This window comes from Chlorocebus sabaeus, chromosome 22 (assembly GCF_047675955.1).
Source record: "Chlorocebus sabaeus isolate Y175 chromosome 22, mChlSab1.0.hap1, whole genome shotgun sequence".
Taxonomy (NCBI): Eukaryota; Metazoa; Chordata; class Mammalia; order Primates; family Cercopithecidae; genus Chlorocebus; species Chlorocebus sabaeus.
The window spans coordinates 39,541,642-39,568,216 of NC_132925.1; the positions used below are offsets into that span (position 1 = coordinate 39,541,642).

The following is a 26,575-nucleotide window of genomic DNA, read 5'->3' on the forward strand; positions in this document are numbered from 1 at the left end:
GCAGAATTTAAATTTCTTCTCTTCTTCCAACCAATCTGTCTCTACTTAATTCTCAATCTACTTTTGCATCACTTCCTTTTCTTTCCGTGTGTTTTTCTTCTTTGTAGTGTACAGTGTACACTAAGGCATAGGTCTTCATTCCCTCACCTCCAATAATAATCCATGTTTCAAAATATTAGCACCTATTTCCTTTCCTACTTAAGCCACAAGTGCTTTATTAATGAATTATGTTGCACTGGCTATTGCTATTATGTAATAGCCCAGGGCAACTTATTGGAGTTTTTAATTGTCAAGATTTCTGCCATACATCACACTGGGATCACCTCAGTGTTATTTTTCTGCTATTTCTTCTATAAATCTGTATCGCCTTACCTCAATGTTTTCATGAAAGACATTTTCTCTTTTGATCTCTATTTCTACTTTTTTTTTTTTTTTTTTTTTTTTTTTTTAAAGAACAGCAAGTCCCAATCTTGGGGACATAGCTGCACAACATTGCAGCACAGGAAACCAGGGTTCATATGTCCACAGCTTCAGGAGATGGGACTAACAGAAGACAGCAATAAAGGTTAAGTGGTTCTTGTTTCCAGACTCCTGTTTACCTGCCCTCGAAGGGCAAAATGGTCTTCTCTTTGGGGGACATTCTATATGGTCTTTAAATGACTTAAATGGCTGCTTACCCTAAGAGCATTTCTCAAGTTGCTGTCCACTATCACCATGGTAGGGAAAGGAGTCTGAGTTCCCTCTAGGAATTTTAAGTTTTGTATTTTAATTCTTATAATAACCTATTTTTAAAAAATCAACCCAAGCATATTCTCAATCATCTAGATGACAGAGAAAAATAATAAAATTTCTGCATCTGAATTTACTTTTTTGTTTACAATCCCAGTAACATCCACTCTCATGTGCACAAATGAGGAACCAGCATAAGTGCACTTATTATTACATAACGCATGTGTATGAAGTGAAAACCAGATTATGCCAAAAGACGCCAGATGAATGAAAGGTTCAGAGTCCTTTTAATAGACAAAAAAGATGGGAGAATTGAGTCATTTTTCTATACATGGTACAGGAATGGAAATCTAAATAAACGGGCTTTACATAGACGATTCAGGTTTGAAAAGCATTAGTATAAGATATGGAAACATCAAGAATTCAAGAGGGCAAAGATTTAAAGCACACATATTTAGCACAGCTCTTTCGTTGGCTGCATTTTAATTATAATCAACTATTTCTCACATTCTACTCTAGCTAATACTTGCATTAGAAAGATATAATTCAGGGGGAAAATGCAGAATTTGACATACACTAAATACAGTGCCCCCTCCCTTTTATCTACAGGGGATATGTCCCCAAGACCCTCATGTGGATGCCGAGACTGCAAGTACTACTAAACCCTACATACACTGTTTTTCTCTATACATACATACCAGTAATAAAAGCTTACTTTATAAATTAGGCACAGTAAGAGGTTAACAATAACTAATAATAAAATAGAATAATTATAATATCTATAATAAAATAATGTGAATGTAGTATCTCTCTCAAAATATCTTATTGTACTACATCACCTATTTCAGACAGAGGTTGACCAAGTGTAACTGAAACCTTAGATAAAGGAGGACTAGTGGCAATCTTGATTAAATAATAATAATAATAATAATAATAATGGAGGATGGAGACTGTTAAATAGGATCTCATGGACTCAATTTTAGCATTATATTTGTCAGAAACTCTATAAGGAGGGTAATATGTGATGAATACTTAGATTATACCAAAAAGAATTTTTCCTTTTCCTCATAAAAATAACATCATTATTAAAGAAAATATGAAAGTTTGAAAAGGTAGAACAAAGAAAATAAAATCGTGCACTTTCTTCTTAACCAAACTACTGTTGGCATTTTGGAATATTTCCCTGTATTTATTTAATACACAGAATTCTCTATGTTGTTTTTCCCTTAACACGGCTGAAGTCATAGTATACTACAAATCACTTATTATAAACAATTTAACTTTCAATAACTATAATGGACTCAAACTGTAATGCAGCCCCTAAATCCAAGTAGGCCACCTGAGATTTCCTGGGTTTAGAGTCAGGTGAGAATCCCTAAATATCTTCTGACCCAGATTTAAAATAAGCCTTGAATACAAAGGTCAAAGAACACTTTTGAATCTCAGACTATTTAGTGCTTACCATAAACTTTTAAAAAGGGGAGGCAAGATCGTGGTCTGTTGGCCAAGTTGTAGTAAAAGCTACAACCTATAATTCTGGCACTAAAATACTATTGAGGTCTTTGATTCTAAATAGGAAATAAATAATTAGTAATGAGAATTTTCTGAAGATAGATAATGAGATTATGAGAACTTAAAGAAAAAGTAACTGGAATCATAATATACATAATTGAGAGAGAGAGAGAGAGAAACATACTTTGATTCTACGGAGTGTAAATTATTTCACCTATAGCCCTGAATTACTTCACCTCTAATTATAAAAGATCTATAACCAACTAAATGAACAGTATATAAAATGAATTGTTACATGTACATTTTAAAATACAGAAAGTCTCTCCTTAAAATACATATTATAAAGTTGATCATTTGTAACTCATGACACATACACACACACACACACACACACACACACACACACAGAAGTTTAATCCCAGCTTTGTCACAAGCCATCCACGTAATCTTGGGTAAGTCACTTTGAATCTTTGGTCAGAGTTTCTGAATTTGTAAAATGACGAAGTTAGAGATTCATTCTATTTATAAACCCTACTGAGAAATTTTATATTTTTTCTCTTCATAATCTCACAAATCAAACTGAGGTGAAAACACTTTTTAATAAAATCTCTCTTAAATCATTCCAATTAAATACCAAAGGAAAAAAAAAAGTTCCCTGGTACATTAGCAATTATGCTCTTTAGAACTGGTTCCATCTAATGTTAAGGTTAGGTTTTTCCAAAGGCTAGTGACATCCAGTTAACCTATCAATTGTTTTTAATGTATACTCCCAGCAAGATTACATTTGCTTTCTAATCATGTTTCCAAAATGCCAGTAGGAAGGTAAACAAGAGAGGAAAACCACAAAATGCCATCTATAATAAGGTATGTGTTTTAACAGTTTAAAAGAATAATGTTTGAAATGTATGGTATGCTACATGATATTAAACTATACACCTCTATGTAAATAAACTCCTGAATTTTAGGTTGCCAAAATTTTATATAAGATCCTACTCCTAAATCATTAATTCTGTACTTTAATGATATAAGTACACTGTCCTTACCTTGTAAACAAAAAACCAGGCTAGAAACTGTCTACGGGAAATCAATGAGACTGAAACTATATAAAGTCAATGAAACACTCAGGTACATCTATACAACTATCTTTACATGCAGAACTGCTTGTATTCATGCAACTATCTGATCTCAAAATAGTTTAGTTTAAGAACGAGAAACCTGTTTTAGTTAACTATTGATTAATATACTTTAAAAAAAAATCTGACTCACCTTAGTCCAAGGATGTGCCTTAATTTGAGGGAATTTAAATTCTGTGTAGTTTGGGTTCATTTCTCTGATTTGCTCCCTTGTTGGAGTTCCCAGGACCTAGATAAAGAAAGCAAGTTATTGCCATCTTTTCCTATATATTTAGAAATTTATATGTTTTAAGGCATTGGATTCACTTAAAAAAGGAATTCTCAACTTTAAAATACTTAACTCATTAAATAGAGCAGTGCTATGATTTGAATATGTCCCCCAAAGCTCATGTGTTGGAAATTTAACACCCAATTCAACAGTGTTGAGAGGTGGGATGTTTAAATGGTAATTAGATAATGGCTCTGCCCTTGTGAATGGAGTCACATCATTAAGGTGGAAGCAGGCTTGTTATTTCAAGAGCGGGTTGGTTAGTAATGTAAGTTTGGCTCCCTCTCACTCTTGCCCTGTCTTGACTTTCTGCCTTCCAACATGAGATGATACAGCAATGAAGGCCATCACCAGATGTGGGCCCTTTGACATTGGACTTTCCAGGCTCTGGAACAGTGAACCAAGTAAATTTCTATTGTTTATATATTACCCAGTCTTTGGTATTCTGTTACAGCAGCACAAAACAGACTAAGGCAAACAAACTTTGTGAAAGCCTTTTATCTGTAGCTGACTACAGATTTCATGCTGTATTACCATAGACAGACTTCTATGATAACAATAATGTTAAATTTGGGTCATAAAAAAGATTACCATACTCATAAATATTCAAGTAAAAATCAGGTATATTTGTTTTCTCTAGAAAAACTATCTATTGCAATAATCACATCTGAGAGTACTTTTTCTTCACTTAGTTCAGTATAGCCAAAGATTATACAGCTGTCCCTTGGTATCCAGATTGTTTCAGGAGCCCCCTGAGGATACCAAAATCCAGACACGTTCGAGCCCCTTACAAAAAATGGCATAATAGTTGCATATAACCTACTTACATCCTCCTATACTTTAAATAATCTTTAGGTTATTATAATACTTAGGTTATGATAATACTTAAATAGTTGTTACACTGTATTGCTTTTAAGTTGTACATTATTCTTTATTAATGTATTTTTACATTGTTATTTTCTAAATATTTTCGATCTGCAGTTGGTTGATTCTGCCGATGCGGAACCTATAGATATGGAAGGCCAATTGTATTATCAATATATCAGGCAAACTTTATTATAAACTCTCAATAATTCATTCAGTTGTTGAATACTTAGTGTCCCTTGTGTATAAGGAACTATGTTAGGACTTTTGGAGGATACAAAGAACAAGAGATTTCCTGCTACCATAAACTTACATATTTGTATGTCAAAAAAGTATAACTACAGTACACAACAAAAACGTATTGAGCACTTCATTGTTTCTAGAGCTATACTAGGGACTGAACAAAGGAAAGTACATAGACCTGGCTGTACAAGATGGATGACAGGAAGAAACATTAAATGCTAAAAATTGAGGACTTTGAAGAGAAACACCATATATTACTCATCTTTATAACTATAAGACCTTGTATAAATCAAATTTGTTGAAATAAAGTATTAAACCAGTTACAGTTCAAGAATAATTGCACAGAAGTAGAAGAAAGGAATGTTAAGTACTAGATTTGTGGTGGCAACCAGTGAACAATCAGGCACAATTCTGTAACCATTCAGGGCAAAGTGAGAATTTGTTATGTTTTTGTTATTGGTTCTAATTCTCTAGACTCTGCTAAAACTTTCAGAACTTTATTCAAATTTTTAAAAGTTTGTTCTTTTTTTTTTTTCTCTCTTTTTTATTTATTTATTTATTTTTTAAAATTTATTTATTATTATTATACTTTAAGTTGTAGGGTACATGTGCATAACGTGCAGGTTTGTTACATATGTATACTTGTGCCATGTTGGTGTGCTGCACCCATCAACTCGTCATTTACATCAGGTATAACTCCCAATGCAATCCCTCCCCCCTCCCCATGATTAAAAGACACTTAAGAAAATGAAAAGGTTAGCCACGAACTGAGGGAAAATGTATTTTGCAAAGGGCTTGTATTTTGAATATATAAAAAACTTATAATTCAAAATAAGACAAGTGAATACAAATCAGCAAAAGATATGTACAGACATTTCACCAAGGATGACATAGAGATGGCAAATAAGCACAAGAAAAGATGTTTGGCATCATTAATCATTAGGGAAATGCTAATTAAGACAAGATACCACTATCCACCCAATAAGAAGGCTAAAATTAAAGACTATGTATAACAAATCTTGGCAAGGATGTAGAGCAACTGAAGCTCTCACCATTGATGGTGGAAATGTGAAATGGTATACAGCACCTTGGAAAACAGTTTGGAAGTTTCTTAAAAGCTAAACACATATGTATCATACAACCCATCACGCCCACTCCTAGGTACTTACCCAAGAGAAATGAACGCATATGTTCATAGAAAGACTTGTACACAAATATGCATAGCATCTTTTTTGCAACTGCTAAACAGTAGAAACAAACCAAAATGGCATTGACAAGTAAATAAATGGTACATAGCCATACAGTAAAATATTACTCAGTAATTTAAAAAGAACAACATGGATGAATCTAAAAATAATAAAGCTGAGTGAGAGAAGCCAGACCAAAAAGAGTACCTAAAATATAACCACATTCATGTGGAATTCTAGCAAATTTTCTACCTATAGTGACAGAAGATCTACAGTTTTGAGAAGCAGGACTACAAAGGGACACTAGGAAGCTACTGGGATTATGAATGTTCATTATCTCAGTTTCATGGGTGTAAGCATACGGCAAAACTTATCAAGTTGAACCCTTTAAAAATGTGCAGTTTTTAAAAATATTTATTTCTGTGGATACATAGGTGAATATATCTATGGAATATATGAGACACTCTCATGTAGGCATACAATGTGTAATAACCACATCAGGGTAAATGTGGCATCCATCACCTCAAGCATTTGTCCTTTGTTTATTTTTATTTATTTATTTATTTTAGAGACAGAGTCTTGCACTGTTGCCCAGGCTGGAGTGTAGTGGCATCATCTCGGCTCACTGCAAGCTCCACCTCCTGGGCTCATGCCATTCCCCTGCCTTAGCCTCCCGAGGAGCTGGGACTACAGGCGCCTGCCACCACACCTGGCTTATTTTTTGTATTTTTTAGTAGAGACGAGGTTTCACAGTGTCAGTCAGGATAGTCTCGATCTCCTGACCTTGTGATTCACCCACCTCAGCCTCCCAAAGTGCTGGGATTACAGGTGTGAGCCATCATGCCCGGCCTATCCTTTGTTTTATAAACAACCCAATTATACTCTTTTAGGTATTTTTCAATATTTAATTAAATTATTATTGTGTATAGTCACCCTGTTGTGCTATGAAATACTAGATTTTATTCTTTCCATTGTTTTGTACCCATTAACCATCCCTATTTCCCCCTCAAATGCCCTTCCCAGCTTCTGCTAACCATCATTCTACTCTCTATCTTCATGAGTTCAATTGTTTTAATTTTTAGCTCTCATAAATAACTGAGAACATGTGAAGTTTGTCTTTCTGTGCCTGGCTTAACACAATGACTTCCGGTGCCATCTATGTTGTTGCATATAATAGGATCTCATTCTTTTTGAGTGTGTGTGTGTGTGTGTGTATATATATATATATATATTTTTTTTTAAAATCTATTTTTCTTTATTCATGAAGTGTCCATGCTGATGAACACTTAGGTTGCTTCCAAACCTTGGCTATTGTGAAGAGTGTTGCAATAAACATAGGAGTGCAGTTATCTGTTCAATACACTGATTTCCTTTCTTCTGGATATATACCTAGCAGTACGACTGCTAGGTGGTATGGCAGCTCTATTTTTAGTTTTTTCAGGACCCTCCATACTGTTCTCCATGGAAGCTGTACTAATTTACATCACCACCATCAACATACAAGGATTCTGTTTTCTCCACATCCTTGTTGGCATTTGATACTGCCTGTCATTTAGAGATAAAAGCCATTTTATCTGGGGTGAGATATCTCATTGTAGTTTTGATTTGTATTTCTCTGATGATCAATGATGTTGAGCACCTCTCATATACCTGTCTGCCATCTGTATGTATCCTTTTGAGCAATGTCTATTCAGATCTTTTGTCCATTTCAAAATCAGATTATTAGATATTTTTCCTATAAAGTTGCTGGAGCTTCTTATATATTCTGGTTATTAAGCTCTTGTCAAATATTTTCTCCCATTTGGTGCATTGTCTCTTCAGTCTGTTAACTGTTTCCTTTGCTGTGCAGAAGCTTTTTATCTTGATGTGGTCCCTATGTGTAGTTTCTTGTATGCCAATTACACCTCTAATAAAAACTTTCAGAAATTATTTAACTATTAGAATACATAAAGTTTGGGTAAGATAGATGGAAGAATATTCTGAACTACAGAATAATTATTGACATAAATCAAAAGGGAATCTAGTTAAAAATAAACTGACCTTTAACTGTGTATAAGGTAATTTCTGAGCAAACTCCTAATGTGATTGGAAAGAAAATAAAAAGGTGACTGTAAAAATATTCTAAATTATTAACACTTATTCTAACCCCTATTTCTAACATTGTTCTGGTGATATGTGCATGTGTCTGTGTATGTGTATACATGTAGCTGGTGAGAGGGTGAGGAGTGAAAAATGAGGGAGCAGTACTAATAAGCTTATCAATAATTCTGTCACATGCAACGCTACTGGATTCTTTTGAGAGCTGAAAACAAACAATGGTGGCAATGACATGGATAAACGAGTGTTTATAAATGTATACCTTCAGTGACCCTACAACCTACTGATTTCCATTTCAAGCTATTATACTCTAACAGAGAAATTCTTATACCTCTAAAGCAACATTGTTCATAATAATAAAATACTGCCAATAAAAGCAAAAATCCACCAGTAGAATTAACAAATAAATTGTGGCATAGTCATACAATAATATACTAACTAGCAATGAAGAGGACTAAACCAGAGCTACACATACCTTTATGGATGAATCTCACAAACAATGAATGCACACAGCATGACTGCCTTATATAAAGTTCAAAATCAGACAACACATAGTTTACATAGTAAAACTGTGTAAAACTAAATAAAAAACATAAGAATACTCATCATTAAAATCAAGTACGGATTATCTAGTTTAACAAAGAGGATGTGGAAAAGGGGGCTGTGACTGGTATGGGGCAAAAGTAATTCTTCTACCTCTAATTCTTAACGTAAGTTGTAGTTACATGAATATTTACTATTGTACTTAAAATATATTTGTACATATTTTTTCATTATGATATATTTAGAAATAACCAAAATGATACTTCAGAAATGCCCACTCTTGAATCAGTATTTGTTGTACAGTCATCCTCTATATATTCAGTACTTTGCTAACATAAGACACAGTACTAACTCTCCAAAAGAAATGAGAATTATATGATGTCCATTAGTAAATGCACCTGTTTACTGTGTGAACAGAAATCACATGGACTTCTCAAGCATTCAGCTAACTTTCCTATAGAGGTTATGGGGGATAATTCAAGAGTTACTGATATAGTTTGACTATGTTCCCACCCAAATCTCATTTTGAATTGTAGCTCCCATATTTCCCTTATGTTGTGGGAGGAACCCAGTGGGAGATAAATGAATCATGGGGGCAGTTTGCCCCATGTTGTTCTCATGATAGTGAATAAGACTCACAAGATCTGATGGGTTTTATAAAGGGGAGTCTGCCTGCACAAGACAAGCTCCCGTCTCTTGCCTGCCACCATCCATGTAAGATACGATTTTGCTCTTCCTTGCCTTCTGCCATGATTGTGAGGCCTCCCCAGTCATGTGGAACTGTAAGTCAATTAAACCTGTTCCTTATTAAATTACCTAGTCTAGGGTATGTCTTTATCAGCAGCGTGAAAATGACTAATACAGTTACAATGTATAACGTAAGTCAGGATGTTCCTTGAAATGAAAGTTTTACAATTCTTGTTTTTTTTTTTCACTTATAACCTAAGAATATTCCTAATGGAAGCAAATCTGTGAAATATACAATAAAACAGCTGAGAAGCATGTGCTTATACACAAAGTATGCTAAACATATAAACTTTTAATAATTTATTTAAGGTACACCATGTGTGTGTACTCACTCTCAATCCTTCTCCCTAAACTCACTGTCTCACAGCCACTTAGATCTAAACATTTTACCTAATATTGTGTCAAGGAAAATTTCAAACAAAAAAGTTGTGAAAGTTTTACAGTGAACACCAACCCACTACATCCAGTATCCATATTCTCCAACTAACATTTTACTCTGTTTGGTTCATCACATATCCAACCCTCTATCCATACATCAATCCAACTATTTTTTGATGCATTTCAAAATAAGTTGCAGATATCAGTACACATCAGCATGCATATAATTAAGGTTTGATATTTACAACTTTTAAGTATTTTTTACATACCTTGAATCCTCCTTTAATATACACCAGAAAACGCATGTGGAAAATCTTTATCACAATGGGAAATAATCTGCTTTGATGAACAGTGATGATATTTAAAAAGCATTTTTTTTCTTCTGCAACTCATTCCTTTATAAAGATTTATACACTTTTACTGTCAGTTTTGCTGTTGATTTGCATTTATTTCACCTGGGTTCCCCACTGGTTAAAAAAGGTTTCTTTATTATACTTACAATCAGTGGTCAGAGTTTTAACTAGCTATATTCTTTTCCTTCAAAATGTAGTTATCACTGACTTTTAAGAGACTTTAACTACCAACCTGTAAATAGAATTGTTGTTGATGTATTCACTATAAATTATTTTTAAAAAGCAATTAACTAAAAAAAGTCTGTCAGCACAAAATGGCAAAGAAAATCCTATTCATCCATTTACTTTCACATGACTGTGAATCACGAAGGCTATTAGACGGAAAACAGAGATCCTAACATTACAGTATGTTCCATGTTTAATTCAACTACTATCATTTTTCTAGTCTTTTCCTTATTGTTTTTTAAATCTTAACACCAGGTTCTCCTTAGGGTGGCTGACAGTGGGATTTACAACATATTAAAAAATACTAAAAATTCAAAAAGCTCTCAAATTTGAAACACTGAAGAATATTTTATTATAACAAGGTCCTCACAATATAGGAAAAAAACTACTTATTTCTGTTGGTGATTTCTAATGATAAACCAATTAAAATAAAACTTTAGGGAGTAATTTAAAAATGCCTACTATCCCTAGACGTGATCATGAATGGTCACAAAAAACACATTTAAAAAAAATGGAAACTAGATGAGAGATTTTCTAATTCAGGGGTCAGCAAACTTTTTCTGGAAAGGGCCAGAGAGTAAATATTTAAAGCTTGTGGGACATAAAGTCTCTGTCACTACTCAACTCTGCAACATAAAAACAACCACAAACAAAAGTTTATTTACAAAAATGGATAGCAGATTTTTTGTTTGGCCCCTGGATTCTACTGTGTTGACCCTTAATCTAGTACAAACATTTTTAAAAATGAGAAAAACAGACCCAGAAGGACTATCTTTTCAGAGGTCGTAACTAGAAATAGAGCTGAAAAGGAATTTAAACCTTATCAGTGGTAAACAAATTTTAGGAGGTGGCATCAAAGAATCTGGTTATTGAATGTGGCTGGAAGGTAAACAATTTCAGTAGCTGTGAAAAATCTTGATGATATTAGGCATGAAGTAGTAGATCTGGAAGAGAAAATAATATTTGAGATCAGACATTCAGGAAGAACCAGGAGGAGCTCTCCACCAAGTGGTAGACATCAGATATATTAATTGGAAGAGAGCTTGAGGCTAAAAGAACTGCTTTGGTAGTACCTGTGGTATAAGCGCTAGGTGGCTGTGACAGTGTATAACAGGCAAAGCAGACAAAGAAAAGTGCTAAAGATGGGCATACAAATATACAGAAAAGAGAGAAATTTAAACAGAAAGCTGAGACAGAAGTACAAGGAGTTGGGCAAGGTCCCATAGAGAGTGACACCATGGGGGCCAAGGAAGGTGAACACTTAAAGGACAAAGAAGTATCTTATGACACAATGAATCCAGGCAAAAAATAAAATCCAAAAGGTGTTCACTGCAGGTGGCCATTAAGATTTCCTTTCTGATCTTGCTGAGGTCATGAGAAGAGCAAGCCGACCACAATCACCTGACCTGAGTTTAGTGGAATTAAGTTTTCCTTTCAAAACATACTGCCAGTGAGAGAAAGGAGAGAACAAAAGAACAAATATTTATTAAGCACATAGCATGTAAGAGCAGTGTGCTAGATATATCAATTTTCTTTTCTCATTTGAATTTTGAAGATACAATATTATCCTCTTTTACACTTGAAAAACCTAAGGCTGACAGAAGTCTCAAGGTTACAATTTGTCAGTGGTAGATAGGGATACAAATGCATGTGTCACTGACTCCCTAAAATGGTCTATCCAATGTTAAGGACAAAAAAGAAGGAAGACTTTTTACAAAATAACTTTTAAAAAGTCATTTTCTTAAACTACACTGATTATACCATAAAAAAGAAACCTGAATCCTTTTGAGTTGTATAAAACATATAAAGGTTTTGTAAGATCACGAGGCTATAAACAAGTTTCAAAAGTTAAATAGACTTTTTGGCAACTTAAAAAAAATACCGATTTAAATAAAATCTACCCCTATCATGGTAATTCAACTTAATAAAATGAGTATCAACATTATACTGAATGGGCAAAAACTGGAAGCATTCTCCTTGAGAAGTGGAACAAGACAAGGATGCCCACTCTCACCATTCCTATTCAACATAGTACTAGAAGTGCTCTAGAGCAATCAGGCAGGAGAAAAAAACAAATCGCATCCAAATAAAAAAAGAAGTAGTCAAACTATTTTCTTTGCAGATGATACAATTCTATACCTAGAAAGCCCTAAAGACAAAGGTTCCTGTCAAAAGGTTCCTGGAACTGATAAATGCCTTCAGTAAAGTTTCAGGATACAAAATCCATAAATGAAAGTAAGTAGCATTTCTATACACCAATAATGTTCAAGCTGAGAGCCGAATCAAGAACACAATCCTATTTACAATAGCCACATATAAAATACCTAGGAATACCTCTAACCAATGAGGTGAAAGATCTCTACAGGGAGAGCTACAAAATGCTGCTAAGAGAAATCAGATGACACAAATGGAAAAGCATTCCATGCTCATGGATTGGAAGAATCAGTACCGTTAAAATGGCCATACTGCCCAAAGCATTCTACAGATTCAATGCTATTCCTATCAAACTACCAATGTCATTTTTCACAGAACTAGAAGAAACTATTCTCAAATTCATATGGAACCAAAAAAGAGCCCATATAGCCAAAGCAATCCTAAGCAAAAAGGACAAAGCCAGAGGCATCACATTACCTGACCTCAAACTATACTGTAAGGCTACATTAATCAAAACAGCATCATATTGGTACGGTTGACAAAAATATGCAATGGGGAAAGGATTCCCTATTCAATAAATGGTGCTGGGACAGCTGGCTAACCACATGCTAAAGAATGAAACTGGACCCCTATCTTTCACCATATACAAAAAGTGACTCAAGATGGACTTACGATTTAAATGTAAGACCTCAAACTATAAAAATTCTACAAGAAAACCTAGGAAACACTATTCTAGACATTGGCCTTGAGAAATAATCTATGACTGAATTCTCAAAAGCAACTGCAATAAAAACGAAAATTGGTGAGAACTAATTAAAGAGCTTCTGCATAGCAAAACCAACCATCAAAAGAATAAACAGACAACTTATAGAATTGGAGAAAATAGTCACAAACTACACATCTGACAGGTCTCATACCCAGAATCTGTAAGAAACTTAAATCAACAAGCAAAAAACAAATAACCACATTAAAAAACGGGCAGAAGACATGAACAGAAACTTCTCTAAAGACATACAAGTGGCCAACAAACATGAAAAAAATGCTTCACAGTCACTAATCATCAGAGAAATGCAAGTCAAAATCACAATGAGATACCATCTCACATCAGTCACAATGGCTAATTAAAAAGTAAAAAAACAATAGATATGGTGAGGCTGCAGAGAAAAGAGAACACTTCTATGCTATTGGTGGGAATGTAAATTAGTCCAGCCACTGTAGAAAGCAGTTTAGAGATTTCTCAAATTGCTTGACCCAGCAATGCCATTACTGTGTATATATCCAAAAGAAAAATTGTTCTACCAAACAGATAAAACCACTTGCATGTTCATCACAGCATTCTTCACAATAACAAAGACATGGAATCAACTGAGATGCTCATCAACAGTGGACTAGACAAAGAAAACGTGGTACATATACACCATAGACTACCATGTAGCCATAAAAAAAATTATATCCTTTGCAGCAACATAGATGCTGCTGGAAGCCATTATCCTAAACAGATTACTGAATAGAAAAGCAAATACCGCATGTTCTCACTTATAAGTGGGAACTAAACACTGGGTACTCATGGACATAAAGATGGCAATAATACAAACTGAGGACAACTACAGAGGGAAAGAAGGCTGCAGAACTAACTATTGGATGCCATGCTCAGTACCTGGGTGACAAGATCATTCATACCTCAAACCTTAGCATCACACAAGATACCCAGGCAACAAACTTGCACATGCACCCCTGAAACTAAAATAAAAGTTGGAAAAAATATTTTAAACTGTTAATAACAGAGGTCTTTAGCAACAGAAGAATACTATGAAGAAACAGTCATCTAACTGACTAAAAAAGATAAAATTGAGCATACAAAATCTAAAACTTATTTTAAAATGCTTTGTAAAATATACTTAACAGAATGCCATGCAAAGGCTTGCATTGTATTATTATTTTTTAAAAGGCTATTATAGACTTCTGCATCTAGCTGTGATGAAATAATGAACACTGAAACTGCCCCCCAGGTGTAAACAACTAAGAAACTAGCTGACAAACAAAATTCAACATTTTTAAAGAAGTAGGAAAATACAAGAAGAGAAAAAATCAAGTCAGTCAACAGACAGAGATCCAGAAATGACAGAAATGACAGAATTAGCACATAAGTACTTTAAAATAGCTATTATAACAAGGAGAGAAATAGAAGATATAAAAAAGAACTAAATGGAAATTGTACAGTTAAAAAATATAGTATGTGAAATTAAAACTTCACAGGAGAGGATTAACAGGTTAGACACAGGGAAGAAACTGAATCACTGAATTAAAAAAAATAGCAATAGAAACTATCAAAGCTGAAGCATGGTGGGAAAAAACGTACAAACGTGACTTGAGTCTGATGGTGGGAAGTAGGGCAGATGCAGAAAAATTATTTGAAGAAACATTACCAAAACTTACCCAAAATTTTATAAAAACCATGCATTATCCCACAAATACAAGAAGTTCAATGAACCTTAATGAGGACAAATACAAACAATACTATAAAAACTCATAATCAACTGAGAAAAGCCACTCATAAAGTGAAAATCTTCAAGAATGCCAGAAACACATTATAGCCAGGGCATATACAGGGTATCAACAGCTGACTTCTTATCAGAAACAATGAAAGTCAGAAGAAAAGAGAGATCTCTCCAAAGAATGAAAGAAAAATAAACCCTGGAAACCAATTCTGTCAAGTGAAAATATCCTTCAAAATAAATTTTTAGGCAAACAAAAGCTAACTGAGTTTGTCACCAGCAGATCTTCACCACAAAAAAGTAGTTCAGGATGAAAGAAAGACTTCCAAATGGGCATTCTGATCTACATAAAGGAATAAAGAGCACTGAAAATGGTAAATATGCAGTTAAATGTATGACATTTCCCCCTCATTAAAAAATTCCTCTTGAAGAAATTGCTTAAAACAAAGTAACAACTGTTGCAGGAAGTCAAGGACTCTGAATGGAGGGTCTGGCTGGAGCTGTGGCAGAAGAACATGAATTGTGAAGATTTCATTTTAATATGGACATTTATCAGTTCCCAAATAATACTCTTATAATTTCTTATGCTTGTCTTTACTTTAATCTCTTAATCCTGTTATCTTCGTAAGCTGAGGATGAACATCACCTCAGGACCACTATTGTGTTAACTGTACAAATAGACTGTAAAACATGTGTGGTTGAGTAACATGAAATCAGTGCACCTTGAAAAAGAACAGAATAACAGCGATTTTCAAGGAACAAGGGAAGACAACCATAAGGTCTGACTGCCTGCAGCGTCGGGCAAAATAGAGCCATATTTTTCTTCTTGCAGACAGCCTATAAGTGGACATGCAAGTAGGGAAGATATCACTAAATTATTTTCCTAGCAAGGATTAATACTCTGGGAAAGGAATGCATTCCTGGGGGGAGGTCTACAAACAGCTGCTCTGTGAGTGTCTATCTTATGCTGTTGAAATAAGGACTGAAATACGCCCTGGTCTCCTGCAGTACCCTCAGGCTTACTAGGGTGGGGAAAAACCCTTCCCTGGTAAATTGGAGGTCAGATGGGTTCTCTGCTCTCAAACCTTGTTTTCTGTTAAGATGTTTATCAAGACAATATGTGCACTGCTGAACATAGACCCTTATCAAAACTTCTGCCTTTTGTCCTTTGTCCTGTTTCCTCAGAAGCATGTGATCTTTGTTCTTCCTTTTGCCCTTTGAGGCATGTGATCTTGTGACCTACTCCCTGTTCTTGCAACCCCTCCCCTTTTGAAATCCTTTTTATGTGCTGGTTTTGCAGCTCAGGTGGGCATCACGGTCCCACCAATATGTGATATCACCCCCGGAGGCAGAGCTGTAAAATTCCTCTCTTTGTACCCTTTCACTTTATTTCTCAGCCAGCCGACCCTTATGGAAAATAGAAAGAACCTATGTTGAAATATTAGGGGTGAGTTCCCCCAATAAACAACAAATATTGTAAGGATTATAACATGTAGAATTAAAAAGTATGAAAACTATAGCACAAAGAACAGGAAGGGGAATGGAAATACTGTCACATGGTTCTTGTTTTCCATATGACATTGTACATTACTACTTGAAGACAGATTGTAATATACTGATGCACATTTTAAATCCTAGACCAACCTCTAAAAATGCAACAAGGAAGTACAGTTTAAAAGTCAATAGAAAAAATAAAAACTACTGTTTTAATCCATAGGTGGCAGTAAAAGAGGGGGAAAAACAGAGGAAAGGAAAGATGGGATGAAAAGAAAACAAATACCAAGGTGCAAAACTTAAACTCAACCACAGTGATAATTATACTGAATGCAAATAGTCTAAGTACTTCAATTAGAAAGGGAGAAATTGTCAAACTCAATTAAAAAACACCTCACTATATGTCTGTAAGAAATGCACTTTAAATTAAAACACATAGATTCAAAGTAAAAGAATGCAAGAAGTTATACCATGCAAATACTAACCATAAGAAAGATAGAGTGCCTACATTAATATAAGAAAATGAAAACTTCAGGATAAGAAAATTAAACAAAAATAAAGAGGGGCATTTCCTAATGATAAAAGTCATTTTAAGACTAAATCTAAAATTATTGAGAAGACCATGTGTTGATGAGAATGTGGAGCACTGGAGTTCTCATGTGTTGCTGGTGGGAGTGTAAAAGAGGAAAACTGCCTTGGAAAATAGTTTGGTAACCATACACTTACTTACCATATGATCAGCAATTTCAGTCCTACTTTTTTATTCAAGAGAAATATAAATATATATCTGCAAAAACACTTGTAAACAAACATTCACAGGAGCTTTACTCATAATAATCAAAACTCCAAAACAAGTCAAAAGTCCATTCACAGGTGAATGGATAAACATTGTGGTATACTCATAAAATAGAATACAACTCAGCATAAAAAGGAATAAACAGGTGATATAGACAACAACACTGACGAATCTCACAAACATGATATTGAGCAAAAAAAGCCAAATACAAAATAAATATATTTCGTTTATGAAATTCTAGAATAGGCATCTGTAGTGACAGAAAATAGATCAATGATCATCTGAGACAGAAGATGGGAAACTGACCACAAAGGAGAATGGACAGGGTGAGCAACCATCCCAGTTTGCCTGGGAGCATCTTGGCAAACCCCTCAGTCTGGGCAAACTGAGACATTTGGTCATTCCAGGCTATAAAAAGAAACATTTTTAGGATGATAGAAATGTTCTAAATCTTGACCAGGGTAGTGGTTATATGGCTTTGTTTGCTGAAATTTACTAAACTGTCATTTAAAATGGCTATATTTTATTATACATAAATTATATTTCTATTAACTTGATTTAAAAAGTAAAAAAAAAAAAAAAAAAGGGACCATTATGTAACTTGTGTTGCCTTTACTAAATGCAAACGGATGTTTAACCTTCTTAAATTACTATTTATAAGGCTAGCATTAAAAGTATCAGAATCTGTCAAACCCTAAAATCAGAACTATTTTATATACAATATGCATATTTTTTTAATAAACCAAAGATGAGACATAATCAAGAGGCATTTAAGAAACTTTTCAGTCTCTGAAGTTATTCACATTTCAAAACATTTATTTAGTGCCTATCCTCAAGAAGCTCTACGGCAGAGAGACTTGTACATAAATCAACAACAATCAGGTGACAATAGTATAGCAAAGTAAGTATAAGTAATGTGTGAGGTGAAAGTCCTACACTGCAATGGAAAGAGGAATGGATTCAGAAGGTTCTGGAAGGGGAGTCAAGAGCTGATTTTACTTAAGGAATGTAGGAGGCAAATGAGTAAAAAGTACATTCTATGCACACTAGGTGTGTAGGTGAAAAACAGCATGCTAAAAGAGAACAAGGACTGGATTACAGATGGATGATATAATTAAAGGCTAAAAGGCAAGCAAGTGACAGATATGAAGAGCAAAGATTCTGAATGCATGACTATCTTTAATATCACAAACATAAGACATTCTAGCAACAATTCTATTTCAACCTCTGAGTATATCTTTAGGTTTTATATTAAGTTCTTATTAGGTTCAAAGTATATTTCTACCTGATTTACTCTGGCTGAATTCTACATTTGGAACTTCTGAAAGAGAATAATTGAACAATAATTTTATAGATTAAAAAAGATGTTCGATAAATTCTCATTTCATACACAAAACAAGTCTTAGGGTTCACTTGAATTTTAAGAGATGGAAATTTTTTTTCCCAAAATGTTTAGACTAAAGACATATACTTTAAGTAATTAAAACTTATTCCTGGATTTCCTGAAAAGTGAATCCTTTTCTTCACTTAAAGGAAGTTAAACCACATGGAAATGTTTTATGCACTCTTCTGTAAGTATATTTCATACAAAAGGGGGGAATTTAAAAAACTATCACAACAATGGGAAGAGAACATATTCTCAGTTATCTATTACTAGAACTCACGACCTTTCCATTTGTTGCAAAAAGCACCAAGATCAGCCTGCACCACCCCTTTGGGGATACTGTTTATCCCCTTACTATTAAATCAATCATTTTATCTGTTCCTAGTCCCACCGGGTTACAAATTTATCCAAACACTGAAAAACATCAACACAGGAATTATGAGTTGATAATTACTGTCTTCAAAGAAATAATATGGCCCAAGAAGCATGTGACAAAAAGCAACTGACAAAAGCTCTGAAATGCTAGCATTTCTTCCACAACCTTGTTTATTTTATAGTTCACCACCAGAGGTCGCCAAACTTCAGCAATAGAGCTGCACGTGCAGCCTTTAAGAGCGAAGTAAAAGAAAGTCTATTAGGAATGTTGCTGCTCCGCTTAAACCCTGCAGTTGCTTCCAACTGCTTACAAGCTAATGTGATCTGGCCACTGTCAACAGCTCCAGTCTTCTCTTTCCCAGTAAACTCGTATTCTATCAACCCCACCAGGCAGAACCTTAAGTGACAACCATAAAGAAACACATGAAACCTAGTTTTACTAAATATTTATCCACTCCCTTCCCCTCCCTATCTGGTAAATACATTTTGATGTTTCAAGATTCAGCTCAATGGTTAGCTCTCCTATGAAGGCTTTCCAGACAGCACTACTCTAAGTGAAATGCTTCTGCCTTTGTACTCTGCTCAGACATCTGGAATAACACTGGGTTTGCCCTATTGCCCTCAGTTGTTCCTCTCCTCCCATCCGTCAGTCTCTGAAGCCCCTGAAGGCGAGAACCCTCTAAGTTCTTGCCCAGCACCTAGTAAAAATGGTTCACTAAATTAATGCATGTAGTTAATGTGGTATGTACCTTGAAAGACTAAAGGAATGTATGGCTAGGCCTATAGACAATGAATTCGATAAAGGCTTTAAAAATAAAATTATACAACACAATATAATCATTGCATAAATGGTTGAATACCTAAACATCTTCATTTCTTTTCTGCATAAAAGAACTGCATATGGAAATTGGAGTGTTGGGTTATGTGAGGTTGGCTGTTACATCCTCATCAGTTGCTAAAAATTTTAATTGTTCCCTTTTTTGGCGATTTAACATTGCTATAAACTTTGCATACATGTTTTGTGTGGATGTAAGTTTTCAGTTACCTAATATATATACCTACAAACTGAATTGCTGGGTCATATAACTCAATGTTTAATATTCTGAGGAAGTGCCAAACTTGTTCACGGTTTGCATTATTTTACAACCACACCAGCAATGCATGAAGGTTCCAGTTTCCCCATATCCTCACCAACATTAGTTACTGTCTTTTTACTTTAGTCATTATGGTGAGCGGGATAACAGTATTCATTATGGTACTGACTTTCATTTCCCTGATGAATAATGATGTTGAGCATCTTTTTGTATGCTTACTGGCCATTTGTGTATCTTCTTTAGAGAAGTGTCTATGCAGATTCTTTGTCCATTTTTCAAGTGGGCTTTCTTTTTATTATTGAGTTGTAAGAATTCCTTATATAGTGTAGATACAAATCCCTTACCAGACATAATTTGTAAAAATTTCCTCCAATTCTGTCTTTTAACTTTCTTGACGCTGTCTTCTAAAGCGCAAGTTTTTAAATTTGACACAGTCCAATTTACTTGTATTTTCTTTTGTAATGTGTGCTTTTGTGTTACACATATGAAAATACAGACTAATTGAAGTTTACAAAGATTTATAACTGTTTCCTTCTAAGAGTTTTATAGTTTTGGCTCTAACTTTAGGTCTTTGATTCATTCTGAATTCATTTGGTTTTAATTAATTGACGAATTATAACTGTATACAGTTTTGAGGTAAACTGATATTATGGGTACACTGTGGAATAACAGAATCAGACTAATTAACATACTGATTACATTAAATACTTATCATCTGCTCCTCCTGTCTAACTATAATTTTGTACCCTTTGACCAACATTTCCCATCCTCTCCACCTTCTGGTAAACACTATTCTTCTCTCTGCTTCTGGAATTCAATTGTTTCAGAATCCACATGTTAGTAAGACCATGCAGTATTTCTCTTTCTATGCCTGACTTATTTTACTTAGCATAATGTCCTCCAGGTTCACCCATGTTGTCACAAATGACAGAATTTCCTTCTTTCTTAAGGCTAAGTAGTATTCTACTGTAGTGGATATATATATACCATATTTTCCCTTCATTCATCCACTGATAGGTACTTCCGTTGTTTCCATATCTTGACTTTCATGAATAGAACTTGGGAGTACAGATATCTCTTTGACATAGTGACTTCAAGTCTTTAGGATAGATACCTAGAAGTAGAACTGCTGGATCATACTGTTAATTTTATTTTCAGTTTTTTGAGGAACCCCCATATAGTTTTCCATAATGGTTGCACTAATTTACATTCCTAAAAACAGTGTAAAGGATTCCCTTTTCTCCACAAGCCATATAATTTTTATATATGGTGTGAGGTGGGGGTCCAACTTCATTCTTTTGCATATGGATATCCAGTTGTCCGAGCACCATTTGCTGAAAAGACTATTCTTTCCCCATTGAATTGTCTTGGAATCCTTTTCAAAACTCAACTGACAATAAACATAAAGGTTTATTTCTAGACTCTCCATTCTACTTAATTGATCTATATGGCTACATTCACGCCAGTAATACATTGTCTTGATGACTGCAGTTGTGTAATAAGTTTTGAAAACAAAAAGTGTGGCTGGGCATGGTGGATCATGCCTGTAATCCCAGCACTTTGGGAAGCCAAGGTAGGTGGATCACTTCTTGAGCCCAGAAGTTTGAGACCAGTCTGGGCAACATGGTGAAAACCTATCTATCACAAAGAACACAAAATTTCGCCGGGCACGGTGGCTCACGCCTGTAATCCCAGCACTTTGGGAGGCCGAGGCGGGCGGATCACAAGGTCAGGAGATCGAGACCATGGTGAAACCCCGTCTCTACTAAAAATAGAAAAAATTAGCCGGGCGCAGTGGCGGGCGCCTGTAGTCCCAGCTACTCGGGAGGCTGAGGCAGGAGAATGGCGTGGACCCGGGAGGCGGAGCTTGCAGTGAGCCGAGATTGCGCCACAGCACTCCAGCCTGGGCGACAGAGCGAGACTCCGTCTCAAAAAAAAAAAAAAAAAAAAAAAAAACACACACACAAAATTTCACCAGGCATGGTGGTGTGTGCCTGTAGTCCCAGTTACTCAGGAGGCTAAAGGTGGGAGGACAGCTTGAGCCAAGAAGGTGCAGGCTACAGTAAGCCATGATTGTACCATTGCACTCCAGCCTGGGTGACAGAGCGAGACCCTGTCTCAAAAACAAACAAAAAAAAGGGAATCCTCCAACTTCATTCTTTTTCAAGACTGTTTTGGATTTCATTCTTTTCTTACTAAATGAAAATTTATACTTGGAAACAAGTCATCTCCCTCCCTGCCAAAAAGTTTTAGTTAGGTAAACTACTGAACATAAAGTGAAAAATTCATTCTTGGTTGATACATATTTATAGGAGTCAAAAGACCTTTTTTTCTAGGTGAATTTCAGCTAAAGTGGTATTCTCAAGGAAGACGTATAAAATAGAAAGGGGGGGTATCTGAATCTCTTGGATTAAAAAAAATACATGTAAAAATCTGTATACACTTCAATCAGTTTTACTTTCCTTTGAGAATCACTAACACTATAGTTCTTTGTAGCACCACAAGCCAAGATTTCCTTCACATTTTCTTGATATCTTATACATCAAATAAACAATAAAATATTGCTTTATAAATATGCAATAGCATTCAGTATACTTTTAAAAACTAGAAATGCCCCTTTCTACAAGATTGCTAGTTTCTTATACTTTTCCTACTAGCAAACTATTAAGAATCATTTGTGTCAAATATTTTAACTATTTATTGCAAAAAAGGAAGCAAGAATTCCTTAGTAAAACGTAAGTCCTGAAGTCAGGGGTGTAGCATATGCATGCTGTCAATCTGACACATTTCTGTCCCTGTCCCACCTCTCACCTGACCCTTCATATACTTTATAGATTGCTCCAAAGAAAATGTATTAAACTGAGGCCCTGGAATTAGGTAAACACACAAAATAATTCAAAAGGCAACAAGAATCTGCAATTGATAATTACAGGTTATTATATCCCAGGAAAAATAATCATATGGAGGGTCTTTTGACTCAGGTCCTAAAATACAACTATAAATAAATTAGCTTTGAAGTGACAATGTCATGAAACTTCAGTTTGTCTGGAAAAAAGTTCCTCTGTAGAAATAAAACATCACTGGCAAATTAGTAAATAACTTTACACTGCATATTCTGGGAAAAGTAACAATTTCAAATAGTTGCCATTATCTGCAAGTCAAAAGTTAAACTGAGTTACATCGCCAGGAAGTTATTTTTCCATGCCTAGGCACACACACTTTTAAGTATACAGGGATTTAACCAAGTATGAGTAAGTTACTGTAGACCCAATAAAATTTCATATTAGTTCAAATCAATGTTTCTTTTGGTCTGTGGAAAACACTATACTAATGTTGAGCAATTATTGCATTAGAATAATTCTTTTAATGCCTCTTTACTATTTCACTTATTTTAAAAATGTTGGCATCATATCGTATGTGTAATACCTACTTTCTACAAGTGGTTATTATGAACTATAGTCATATTTCCTTGTACTATAATAGAATAAAGATGTTTACCCTGGAGTTCTTGGGAGAGCTATGGGAAGGCCAAGAATCACCTAAAGTTGCATATAAACTGTCTGATATTTATTCATTTTTCTGGGGGGAAGTGTCCACTGCTATTAATGCATTTTCAAAGTAGTTCATGATTGAAAAACTATTAAGAGTTGCTGCTTTAGTCAGCAATAAATGAAAAAATTTGATAATACAAGAACAAATTAAGTACCAACACAATCAACAAACACCTTGTTTATGTATTACAAACTATATGTATTACAAGTAAAAAAACCTGTATTAAAATGTGTAAGAGGGTGTACATACATGTACTGGGAGTGAAAAAATGAGATCAGTTTAATAAACAGTCTCTGCAATCTATTAAAAACACAAAAACTCGATAGCAGCACAAAAAATGTCAAAAGGTAATATATGATATTAAACTCCAAATGCATGTTTATAAAGATGCATCATGTATCTATCAAAAACTTACCAAAAAGAGCTATTTTATACCTACTACACTCTGATTTGATATCTTAGACCTCTAAAAGATTGTATGGGCCAGGCGTGGTGGCTCATGTCTGTAATTCCAGCACTTCGGGAGGCTGAGGCGGGTGGATCACCTGAGGTCAGCAGTTTGAGACCAGCCTGGCCAACACGGTGAAATCTTGTCTCTACTAAAAATACAAAACTTAGCCAGGCATGCCTACAGTCCCAGCTACTTGGGAGGCTGAGGCAGGAGAATCGCTTGAACCTGGGAGGCAGAGGTTGCAGGGAGCCAAGACAGCACCATTGAACTTCCAGCCTGGGCAACAGAGCAAGACTCTGTCTCAAAAAAAAAAAAAAAAGATTATCTGACAATGAAAATGTTAAGCCAGGAAACAAGAGTGTAGGTACACATGGGCACTGAATAAACTACAGGACAGGGATAAGATAATTAAAATCTAAAATATTTGCTAAATGAAGATAGTGAAAATAAGGCTGAACTGTACAGAAGCTCCTTGATTTACAATGGGGTCATATCACGGTCAACCCATACATAACAAGTTGAAAATATCCTAAGCTGAAAATGCAAACAGTATGTCCAATCTACTGAAATCATAGCTCAGCCTAGACTACCCTTAAATGTGCTCAGCACAATTACATAGCCTACAGTTGGGCAAAATAATCAAACACAAAGACTATTGTATGATAAAGTGTCAAATATCTCATGTAACCTATTGAATACTGTCTTGAAAGTGAAAAACAGAATGGTTGTACAGGTACTCAAAATAGTTTCCACTGAATCTGTGCTGCTTTCACAATATTGGAAAGTCAAAAAATCATTAAGCCATCCTAAGTCGGGGACTGTCTGTAACTGAAAGCAAAGCAAAGGAATTGTGGGGACCACGTGTAATTGAAAGCAAAGCAAAGGAACTGAGCAATACAATGGTTGAAACAAAATTAAACCTAAAGATACCTCAAACTGATTCCATATATTCACTACAGTAAGATTTAGGGGTTGCACTAATTTGCTGGTAGACACAAATTTTTACACTATACATATAATAAGTAATAAATATGACTCAATGGGTTCTGGGTATCAATTTGACATTAAGGATCACATTGTTTTTCCCAAAGGTACAAAATTCCATGAATAGAGGCTATCAGTTGAGCTACGGATGAATCAGATGGCTTTTCCACCACCCTACACCAACTCTTACTGTATATACTGTAATACAGTAGTTTTCCCTTAACTGTGGAAGATATGTTCCCCAGTGGATTCCTGAAAACATACATAGTACCAAACTATATACTATGCTTTTCCTATACATACATACCTATAATAAAGTTTAATTTATAAATTAGGCACAGTAAGAGATAAACAATTAAAATGATATACTATAATTAAAGTTCTGTGAATGTAGTCTCTCTCTCTAAATATTTTCTTGTACTACACTTATCTTTCTTCTTGTGATAATGTGAGATGATAAAATGCCTATATGGTAAGATGAAGTGAGGTGAATTACACAGGCCTTGTGACACAGCCTTAGTCTACTAATGATCTTCTGACCATACACCAGGAGAAGGATCATCTGCTTGGAATGATCCTGGATCAGTGAGCCATAATAATGTCCATGGCTGGATGTCAGGAGCAAATGATGTCGCTGACTAATGGGCAGGTAGTGTATACAGCATAGATATACTGGACAAAGGGAGGATTCACGTCCCAAGAGGAATGAAGCAGGACAGCATGAGATTTCAGCATACTACTCAGAACAGCATGCAATTTAAAACTCATAAATTGTTTATTACTAAAATTTTCCACTTAAAAAAATGTTTCTGAACTGTGGTTGGCTCTGGGTAACTAAAACAGCAGAAAGTGATACCTGTGGATATCAAGAGACTACTGTAGTAACAGTAATAGTAGTAGTAGTGATACTTACTTCTTACGGTTAATATAAGAAATAAGTGTGGTAATGAATGTAAAGTGCTTAACCCAGTGCCTGGCACAAAGTAAGGTCTCACTGAGTGGCAGCTTTTATGATGAGCAGTCATTTCTCAATATTGGAAAATGCGGAATTCTGAGAAGCCAGGGATCCACTGATCTTTTTGTCTAAATTATACCACAAACAAGCATCAGTCAAATTGAAAGCCTAGGAAAACAATTATTTAGACAAACATTTGTAACAAAAATGTAACTCTCAACTTCTATAGAACTGTTTTTGTTTACTAACAAAAAAAATTGAAAGCAACTACTTTTTCATAAGTCCTGCAATTGTAAAAAGATATGCTTGCTTAAAAAAATCAACATCACAGAATAGTAAAAAGCAAAAAATAAAAGTTCTCTCCTTTTCACCTTCCCTTAATTCTATTCTCCATTGTAGAATTTGTAGGTCCTTCTAAATCTTTTTCTATGGATAGGCATCAAGAAATGAAGTCCATCTACTTGGCTCCCATAGCATAATCAAAAGTTTATTTGCATCTGTGTTGCACTTTCAAATTTCTTACATAAAATTTCAGTTAGAGATAACCGAAATTACTAGCTCT

The 26,575-nt window shown here is 34.8% G+C and overlaps 1 protein-coding gene across 4 annotated transcripts in view; it reads right to left on the reverse strand.

The window, feature by feature from the left end:
• GSK3B (glycogen synthase kinase 3 beta) overlaps positions 1–26,575 on the reverse strand; it is a 270,061-nt gene that overhangs the window by 51,110 nt on the left and 192,376 nt on the right. For all 4 annotated transcript variants that reach the window (XM_007985675.3, XM_038003375.2, XM_007985674.3 and 1 more), the window contains exon 8: positions 3,508–3,603. In XM_007985675.3, the coding sequence (XP_007983866.1) occupies positions 3,508–3,603 (96 nt within the window). The remainder of the gene's footprint in view (positions 1–3,507; positions 3,604–26,575) is intronic.